Raw genomic sequence first — 10,169 nt, 5'->3', positions numbered from 1 at the left:
AAAGAAATAGGGAGGGTGGAGATGGAGAGGGAAGGAGGAAGGAAGGAAGGAAAGAAAGGAGTGAAAGGGAGGGAGGGAGGGATAGGGAGGGAGCGGAAGTGGAAGGAAAGAAACAGAGGGAGGGAGGAAATGGAGAGGGAAGGAGGAAGGAAGGAAGGAAAGAAAGGAGTGAAAGGGAGGGAGGGATAGGGAGGGAGTGGAAGTGGAAGGAAAGAAACAGAGGGAGGGAGGAAATGGAGAGGGAAGGAGGAAGGAAGGAAGGAAAGAAGGAAGTGAAGGAGGGAGGGAGGGAGGGAAAGGGAGGGAGCGGAAGTGGAAGGAAAGAAACAGAGGGAGGGAGGAAATGGAGAGGGAAGGAGGAAGTGATGGAGGGGGAGGGAGAAAGGAAGGAAGGAAAGGAGGAAAGGGAGGAAGGGAGAAGAAGAGGAAGGAAAGGAATAGAGAGGGAGGGTGGAGATGGAGAGGGAGGGAGGGGGAAAGGGATGTCGGGGGAAGGAGGGAGGGAAGGAAGGAATCACAATAGAGAAGGGAAGATTTGGATCCTATGTTTTCCTTGTGGCTCCCAAGGACAGAAGCCAAGAGCTGAAGTGGCCTGTTGTGTGTGTGTGTGTGTGCGTGTGTGTGTGTGTGTGTGTCTTCTATTGCTTTGCATCAGGAGCTTCGCTGGACGTCTTCAGCTTCCAGGTCACCACAAGGGCGCACAGGGTGAAGGTCACAGCCCAGACGGCACAGCCGAAGGCCAACAAGCCAATGTAGAAACTCTCTCCAAAGTGAACCAACATGGGGTTTCTCATCCATTCGGGTTCCACGGCCCATTGAGTCACCTTCTCAAAGCACCAAATGCATATCGCTACGAGCACCAGGCTGGAGACCCCTGCAAAAATGGAAGAAGGAAAAAAAAGAGCTGCGAAAAAGACCTCTTTAGGGGGTGGGATCCCTCTTACGGGCAGAAGAGATAGAAGCCAACATGCCCAAATCCTGCTTCTCCAAGGGCTGGATGTTCAGAGATGGCCAACGGTTCGAGACCCAGAACCACCGCAGCACCTGAACACCCAAGAAATTTAGCCCCTGGCAACTATCTCTGCAAAACCAAAGATTCGGTTTGATCGTGTTTAAGTCAAAATGCAAGCAGGTTTGATAGACATGATGGAAGGCTGTCCTGTTGTGGTCCATGAGCAGCCTGTGGAGCTGGCAACGGAGTCGGAGAGTGATGAGGCTGAGGAAGAACATGGGTAAGCCCTGGAGGCTGGGGGAGGCCCGGATGAGGAGGAGAAAAAGAAGAACTAGAAGAGAGGAGGAGAAAAGAAGAACTAGAAGAGAGGAGGAGGAGAATTAAAACTAGAAGAACTAGAAGATAGAAGTAGAAGAAGAACTAGAAGAAGTAGAAGAACTAGCAGATAGAAGATAGAAGAACTAGAAGAACTAGAAGATAGAAGAACTAGATCGGGGCAGAGATCAACTCCGAAATGCCTCCTGTGTGGGGTGCCGCAGGGGTCGATTCTCTCACCCCTCCTGTTCAACATCTATATGAAGCCGCTGGGTGAGATCATCAGTGGTTTTGGGGTGAGATACCAGCTGTACGCTGATGACACTCAGCTGTACTTTTCCACCCCAGGCCACCCCAATGAAGCTATCGAAGTGCTGTCCTGGTGTCTGGAAGCCGTACGGGTCTGGATTGGGAGAAACAGGCTCAAGCTTAATCCCTCCAAGACGGAGTGGCTGTGGATGCCGGCACCCCAGTACAGTCAGCTGCAGTTGCGGCTGTCTGTCGGGGGCGAGTCATTGGCCCCGATGGAGAAGGTGCGCAACTTGGGCGTGCTCCTAAATGGGCAGTTGTCTTTTGAAGATCATTTGACGACCGTCTCCAGGAGAGCTTTTTATCAGGTTCGCCTGATTCGCCAGTTGCGTCCCTTCCTGGACCAGGATGCCCTATGCACAGTCACTCATGCTCTCATTACTTCTCGCCTGGACTATTGCAATGCTCTCTACATGGGGCTCCCCTTGAAGAACACTCGGAGACTCCAGTTAATCCAGAATGCGGCTGCGCGGGTTATTGAGGGAGCAGCACGGAGCTCCCACGTAACACCTATCCTGCGCAGACTGCACTGGCTACCTGTGGTCTTCCGGGTGCGCTTCAAGGTATTGGTGACGACCTTTAAAGCGCTCCATGGCTTAGGACCGGGATATTTACGGGACCGTCTTCTGCCGGCTTCAATCTCCCAACGACCGGTGCGTTCTCACAGAGAGGGACTCCTTAGGGTGCCGTCAGCCAAACAATGTCGGCTGGCGGCCCCCAGGGGGAGGGCCTTCTCTGTGGGGGCTCCTACCCTGTGGAACGAGCTTCCCCCTGGACTCCGACAACTGCCCGACCTTAGGACCTTTCGCCGCGAACTTAAAACCTATTTGTTTCGTCTTGCTGGACTGGCTTAATTTTTAAACTTTTAAATTGATTTATTGGGGTTTTAAAATTTTAGTGATTTTATAGGGTGTAATTGTATTTTAGCTTGGCCAATTGAATAAGTTTTTTATGGGTAGTTTTTAATATTGTATGGGTTTGTTTTTTGTATTTTAACTGGCTGTTCACCGCCCTGAGTCCTTCGGGAGAAGGGCGGTCTATAAATTAAAATATTCTATTCTATATTCTATATTCTATTCTAGAAGAAGAACTAGAAGAACTAGAAGAACTAGCAGATAGAAGATAGAAGAAGTAGAAGAAGTAGAAGAACTAGCAGACAGAAGAAAAGAAAAACTAGAACTAGAAGCAGAACTAGATGAGAGAAGAAAAAGAACTAGAAGAGAGGAGGAAGAGAATTAAAACTAGAAGAACTAGAAGATAGAAGAACTAGAAGAAGAACTAGAAGAACTAGCAGAAGATAGAAGAACTAGAACTAGAAGCAGAACTAGATGAGAGAAGAAAAAGAACTAGAAGAGAGGAGGAGAATTAAAGCTAGAAGAACTAGAAGATAGAAGAAGAAGAAGTAGAAGAAGTAGAAGAACTAGCAGAATTAGCAGAAGAAAAGAAGGACTAGAACTAGAAAAAGAACTAGAAGAACTAGAAGAGAGGAGGAGGAGAATTAAAACTAGAAGAACTAGAAGATAGAAGAACTAGTAGAAGAAGTAGAAGAACTAGCAGAACGCAGATAGAAGAAAAGAAGGACTAGAACTAGAAGCAGAACTAGATGAGAGAAGAAAAAGAACTAGAAGAACTAGAAGAGAGGAGGAGGAGAATTAAAACTAGAAGAACTAGAAAAACTAGAAAAACTAGCAGATAGAAGATAGAAGGAGAACTAGAAGAAGAAGAAGAACTAGCAGAACTAGCAGATAGAAGAAAAGAAGAACTAGAAGCAGAAGCAGAACTAGATGAGAGAAGAAAAAGAACTAGAAGAGAGGGGGAGGCGAAGAAGAATTAGAAGAACTAGAAGATAGAAGAAAAAGAACTAGAAGAACAACACCAACAACATCATCATCATCATCAACGAAAAAAGAGAACTAGAAGAAGAAGAGGGTCGCGATGCCAGCCCTGCCCAGATATGAGCCAACCCGGCCTCTCCCCAAATAATTATTCTTGGGGAATTATTGAGTCTGTCATTTGCACCTCTATAACTGTCTGGTTCGGTTCTGCAACCCAACAAGAAAGACACAAACTTCAGAGGATAATTAGAACTGCAGAAAAAATAATTGCTACCAACCTGCCTTCCATTGAGGACCTGTATACTGCACGAATCAAGAAGAGGGCCGTGAAAATATTTGCAGATCCCTCGCATCCTGGACATAAACTGTTTCAACTCCTACCCTCAAAACGACGCTATAGAGCACTGCACACCAGAACAACTAGACACAAGAACAGTTTTTTCCCAAGGCCATCACTATGCTAAACAAATAATTCCATCAACAATGTCAGACTATTTACTGAATCTGCACTACTATTAATCTTCTCATAGTTCCCATCACCAATCTCTTTCCACTTATGACTGTATGACTATAACTTGTTGCTGGCAATCCTTATGATTTATATTGATATATTGACCATCAATTGTGTTGTAAATGTTGTACCTTGATGAACGTATCTTTTCTTTTATGTACACTGAGAGCATATGCACCAAGACAAATTCCTTGTGTGTCCAATCACACTTGGCCAATAAAAATTCTATTCTATTCTATTCTATTCTATTCTATTCTATTCTATTCTATTCTATTCTATTCTATTCTAAATCACCCAAACAGAGCAAGCTAATCCTCAGCTGCAAACAGGAGGCAGCCTGACCATTACCTGAGGAAATATGGAAGGAAGAGACCAGCATAATCCGATACTTCTCCAGCATCTGGAATTCCAGATAATCCAGGAGAAAGGCCGTGACGCCAAAGCACAGGTTCAGAAAGCAAACCATGATCACAATTAGACTGAGCGCACGCCGGTCCTTCTGGAAAAAATATAAATAATCTGCAAAAAAAAGAGAAAGAAGACCAAGGCGTCGGTCATAAAACGCACATTGGCGAAAGGCAGGAGTCCTATTGGCTTTACAGGGCGTCCTCGAGTTACGACCACAATTGAGCCCCAAATGTATGTTGCTCAGGGAGAAATGTGTTAAGTGAGTTTGCCCCGTTTTACAACTATTCTTGCCACCGACGTTAAGCGAATCCCTGCTGCTGTTAAAATTAGTCACATGGTTGTTAAGTGAATCTGGCTCCCTTACTGACTTTCCTTGTCGGGAGGTCGCAAAAGGGGGTCACAAGACCGCAGGACATTGCAACCGTCATAAATGTGAGTCAGTTGCCAAGCATCCAAATTTGGATCATGTGACCACGGGGATGCCGCAACGGTCATAAGTGTGAGAAATGGTCCTAAGTCACTTTTTTCAGTGCGGTTGTAACTTTGAATGGTCACTAAATGAGCTGTTGTAAGTCGAGAGCTACCTATATTGCATTTCTTGTATTGCTGTGAACTGCAGAGAGTCATTGAGTATACAAATACGGTATACAGATAGTCCTCGACCTACGACCACAAGGGAGCCCAAAATTTCTGTCCTTAACTGAGGCATCTATTAAGTGAGCTTTTCCCCAATTTTACGACCTTTCTTGCCAGAGTTGTTAAGTGAATCAGTGCAATTGATTAGTTAGTCACCCGGTTGTTAAGTGAATCTGGGTTCCCCCATTGACTTTGTCAGAAGGTCGCAAAAGGGGATCGCGTGACCCCGGGACACTGCGACCGTCATAAATACAAGTCAGCTGCCTGATTGTGAGGCGAGAGCTCCACCTCTAGGCCACCGTCCCACTCCAAAGGTCCCCCTTTAGCCATCGTCCTCATCTTTTAACGACCCTGTAATCCCTTTTAAATAAGGGACGCGGTGGCTCAGGGGCTAGGACGTTGAGCTTGTCGATCAAAAGGTCGGCAGCTCCGCGGTTCGAATCCCTAGTGCTGCCGTGTAACGGGGTGAGCTCCCGTGACTTGTCCCAGCTTCTGCCAACCTAGCAGTTCGAAAGCAGGTAAAAAAAAATGCAAGTAGAAAAATAGGGACCACCTTTGGTGGGAAGGTAACAGCGTTCCGTGCGCCTTTGGCGTTGAGTCATGCCGGCCACATGACCATGGAGACGTCTTCGGACAGCACTGGCTCTTTGGCTTTGAAACGGAGATGAGCACCACCCCCTAGAGTCGGGAACGACTAGCACGTATGTGTGAGGGGAACATTTACCTTTTTAATCCCTTGCGGGGTGGACAACTGAATGGAGCTAGCAGAGTATTTACTGGCCGGATGCCCTGCCTGTTGCCAATGCGGAGTTTTGTTCGGCAGATAATATTCTCATTGTGCCCAGAGAGAGAAAAATATCTGCCTCTACCTAGGATCGAACTCACAGCCTCCTGCTTGTGAGGCGAGAGCTCCACCTCTAGGCCACCCGCCCCACTCTAGCCATCCTTGGTGCCAATAGGTGTGTAAGGACGTGGCTCTCACCTGAGCCGTTCCTGGTGGCATTCATCTTGTAGGGTATCCCGAAGGTGTAGAAGACGAACGGCTGGCGTCCCAGGTAGGTTTCGTCGGGCTCCAGCCAAACCCAATTCCGCATGTAGATGGCCACACAGAGGAGGACCATGGCGACGAACTGCATCAGGGCAGCCAGGAGGTTGTAGGCCTCGGACAGCGAAAGGTCCTTGGAGGGCACCGAGGGCTTCGACGGGCGGTGGGAGGAGCGCCGCATGGCTGGCTGGAAGAGGGTCTCGCTTTGGTCAAGCGGTCCGGCTCAGAAGGGAAGGGAGGGAGGAAGGATGGATGGAGGAGAAAAGGGGAGAGAGGGAGGGAGAGAGGAAGGAAAAGGGAAGCGGGGAAGGGAAGGGAAGGAAAAGGGAAGGGAGGAGGAGGAGAAAAGGGGAGGAAGGAAAAAGGGAAGGGAGAGGGAAGGAGGGAGGAGAAGGAGGGAGATGGAGGGGCCATGGCTAATTGGGACCGTGGTCCTCCTTCCTCCCTCCCCTCCCCTCCTCTTCCATTCCTCCCTCTTCTTCCTTCCTTCCCTTTTTCTCCTTACTTCCTTCATCCCTCCTTCCCTTTTTTCCTTCTTTTTTTCCCTCCCTTCCTTTTTCCCTCCCTTCCCTCCGTTCCCTTTTCCTTCCCTTTCCTCCTCTTTCCCTCCCCTTTTTCCTTCCTTCCTTCCTTCCCTTGTTCCTTCCTCCCTCTTCCCTTTTTTCTTCCTTCGTTCCTCCCTTCCCTTTTCTCCTCCTCTTCCCTTTTCTTTTCCTTTCCTTCCTTCCTTCCCTTTGCCTTTCCTCCCTCCCTCCCCTTTTCTCCTCCAACCTTTCTCTCCTCCCTTCCTTCCTTCCTTCCTTCCTCCCTCCCTCCTCCTCTCCTTTTCTCCTTCCTTTTTCCCTCCCTTCCTTCTTCCCTCCTTTCTTCCTTCCTCTCTCCTCCTCCTTCCTCCTTCCTTCCTTCCTCCTTTCTCCTCCCTCCCTTCCTTCTTCCTCCTTCCTTTCCTTGTTCCTTCCTCCCCTTTGCCTTCCTCCTCCCTCCCTCCTTCTTTTCCTTCTTTTCCTTCCTTCCTCCTTCATTTTCCTTCCTTCCTCCTTCACTTTTCTCCTCCTCTTCCTCCCATTTTTCTTTTCTTCCTTCCTTCCCTTTGCCTTTCCTCCTCCCTCCCTCCTTCTCCTCCATCCTTCCTCTCCTTCCTTCCTTCCTTCCTCTCTCCCTTCCCTTTTTCCTTCCTCCCCTTTTCTCCTCCTCCTCCCTTCCCTTTTCCTTCCCTTCCCTTCCCCCCTTCCCTTTTCCTTCCTCTCTCCCCTTTTCTCCTCCATCCATCCTTCCTCTCTCCCTTCCCTTTTCCTTTCCTTTCCTTCCTTCCTTCCTCCATCCCTCATTCCCTTCCTTCCCGGCCCAACTATCCTGATACTAAACTAAGCTTGATGGGGGTAGTCAAATAAAGTCAAGATGGCAGCTATGACCCTTCAAGACCCCAACTCTTTTTATGGGCATCCAATCACGTGACACCCCTCCACCTGGTTACCATCTAGCCTTTCAATGCCCACCCACCCACCCTTCCCTGCAGCCAGAGTCACAAGGCACTGCCCGCCTGCTGGTCCCAACAAAGAATTTGGGGAGCTGTAGTCCCAACCATCTTTCAGTTCCATTAGCTCAGCCCAGACTTTGGGGAGGGGGTCTCTAAGCCCCGCTCCCTTCTTTAAGCCCCCTCAGCATACAGAGGCTCAAGTCCAGGTCTGTCCCCTTGCCCTGCCAATTCAGCCCATGTTGGCTGGGGTGCCCGGCTTCTTCTGTGCCAGCCGGCCCCCGATCCTGGCTCTCACTTGTGTCGGGCGGTTGTTGACTTCCAGCCTGTTTTCTCCAGTGCGCAGGGTTTGTGTGTGTGTGTGTCTACTAGGGAGGGACAACTTCTACAGGAATGATAGTTGTGGACAAGACAACTCTGAGACAAACAGCACCGATGATGGCCCATTGCTGGTTGCCCGGCAACCACACTCAACAACGACGAAGGCGGTTTGGCTTCGTCTGTTTTCAGAATGCCTAGTCTGCCCTCCGCCCCCGAGATTTCCTGGTGGTGCCCTGTTCTGGGTTACCGTTTTTTTTCCCTCCCCCAAGATAAGACTCGGGTGTTAACACCTTGGTGAGTCAATTCTGGCTCTTAGCGTCCTTACAAAATTCAGTCACCCTCCATCTATTGCTAACATAGTGTAAGCCGCCCTGAGTCTTTGGAGAAGGGCGAGATATAAATGCAAATTAAAAAATTTTTTTAAAAAAAATAAATAATAAATAAATAAATCTGTTGGCTTGAAAATTTGAAAATTCATTGCTGTAGATCAGGGGTCTCCAACCTTGGCAACTTTAAGCCTGGAGGACTTCAACTCCCAGAATTCACCAGCCAGCTTTGCTGGCTGGGGATTCTGGGAGTTGAAGTCCTCCAGGCTTAAAGTTGCCAAGGTTGGAGACCCCTGCTGTGGATGGAAAGCCCCCTCCCTCCCCGTGCATGATTTAGCTTTGGTATTCTGTGTGATGGTTTATTTGCGGTTACGGGAATAATCTACCCAATTTTCTAGATCCATTAATACGCTGAAGCTCCAAATAAACAAATAGCGAACACAGAAATAAAATTTTGGTTTCTCCGTGCAACACGCACGTCTGCGTTATCCTCTTCAAACAGGGAATTCTTTTCCCATTTTTTAAAATGACAAGAATTAGTTTGGCAGCGGCGTATGGAAATAAGATGGGAGGATTACTTTCCAGTCTCAAAACCACCCCTCTCTAGTCCAAGGGCCACCAACTGGTGGTCCGCGAGAAAATTTTGGTGGTCCACAGAAAAAATTATTTGCATTTTTTATATTGCACTAAATCAGGGGTCCTCAAACTACACCCCCTGGGACAGATACGTGCCATGAATATTTGTGTTGCTGCAGAGAATCTCCCCCATCGGGGTCTTTTTTTGTGTAGGGCAGAGGGGGGCAGAACTCCCAACTTGGGGTCTGCTTCAGCCTCCTGGTGTGGGGCTTTGGGCGGAGGCTGGAGGGAAGCTCTGTTGGTGGCGAAGAGCCGGAGGGCCTTGTTCCAGTGGGGCTGCATCATGGCCTGGAACTGGCTGACCATCTCAGCCCGCTGAGCCTCCAGGCACCGGTACCTGGCCTTGCACTCCCGCAGATCTTCCCTCTGCTTGGAAAGCCTATGCTCCTAGTCCTCAGTGAGGTGCTTCTGCTGAGCCTCCTTCGGGGTCAGATCCAATCTGAACTGAGCTGTTTTGCCAACTCTTTCTCGTGGTGGCTGCTTAGCTCCAATAACTGCTTCCTGTTGGGGCCCTAAGGAGCCCAAGTATGGAGGCGAGGAGTGACTGGCAGGAGAAGGACGAGTAGAGGCTGGCGAGGCACCCCTTGATATGTGTGACAACAAGTTGGCCACGCCCACCCAACCGGTCATTAAGCAGATCATATTAGTGGGCCACGGGATTTAGAATTATGAATTTATGAAAGCACCTGAGGGTAGAACAAGAAGCAATGGGTGGAAACTGATCAAGGAAAGAAGCAACTTAGAACTAAGAAAAAATTTCCTGACAGTTAGAACAATTAATAAGTGGAACGACTTGCCTGCAGAAGTTGTGAATGCTCCAACACTGGAAATTTTTAAGAAAATGTTGGATAACCATCTGACTGAGATGGTGTAGGGTTTCCTGCCTGGGCAGGGGGTTGGACTAGAAGGCCTCCAAGGTCCCTTCCAACTCTGTTGTATATTATATTATATTATATTATATTATATTATATTATATTATATTATATTATATTATATTATATTATATTATATTTTATTTTATTTTATATTATATTATATTAATTATATTATATTATATTATATATTATTATATTATATTATATTATATTATATTATATTATATATTATTATATTATATTATATTATATTATATTATATTATATTATATTATATTATATTATATTATATTATATTATATTATATTATATTATATTATATTATATTATATTAATTAGGGATCCCTGAGGTCCGAAAAGTTAGCGACCCCTGCTCTAGACAATTTTAAAAGCACTAATCAGAGATCTGGCGAAGTATTTGTAATTCCAGAATTGCCTTTACTAAATGGGATTATATTTATCTTGGGTAAATTTTTAAAAAATGACAATAGGTTTTAAGTATATTTTGATCGTCTAGTTTAAGAAG

The 10,169-nt window shown here is 47.0% G+C and overlaps 1 protein-coding gene across 1 annotated transcript; it reads right to left on the bottom strand.

Moving 5' to 3' along the window:
- Window positions 1-638: 638 nt before the first annotated feature.
- Window positions 639-6,192, bottom strand: LOC131203128 (uncharacterized). The gene is made up of 3 exons (XM_058193070.1): window positions 5,949-6,192; window positions 4,271-4,441; window positions 639-874 (listed from the first exon to the last, which is right to left on the bottom strand). The coding sequence occupies exons 1-3, from the start codon at window positions 6,190-6,192 to the stop codon at window positions 639-641; spliced, it is 651 nt and encodes a 216-aa protein (XP_058049053.1).
- Window positions 6,193-10,169: the final 3,977 nt, after the last annotated feature.

The sequence above is a fragment of the Ahaetulla prasina genome, chromosome 8 (assembly GCF_028640845.1).
Source record: "Ahaetulla prasina isolate Xishuangbanna chromosome 8, ASM2864084v1, whole genome shotgun sequence".
NCBI lineage: Eukaryota > Metazoa > Chordata > Lepidosauria > Squamata > Colubridae > Ahaetulla > Ahaetulla prasina.
The sequence above is the reverse complement of the archived record's forward strand: the minus strand, read 5'-3'. Positions and strand labels throughout refer to the sequence as shown.

Coding starts and splice junctions, on each gene's coding strand:
- LOC131203128 (XM_058193070.1), bottom strand. CDS start 6,192: ATGCGGCGCTCCTCCCACCGCCCGTCGAAGCCCTCGGTGCCCTCCAAG. Junction 4,442..5,948: donor TGCCACCAGGAACGGCTCAG/GTGAGAGCCACG, acceptor TTTTTTTTGCAG/ATTATTTATATTTTTTCCAG. Junction 875..4,270: donor TTCCTTCCATATTTCCTCAG/GTAATGGTCAGG, acceptor CCATTTTTGCAG/GGGTCTCCAGCCTGGTGCTC.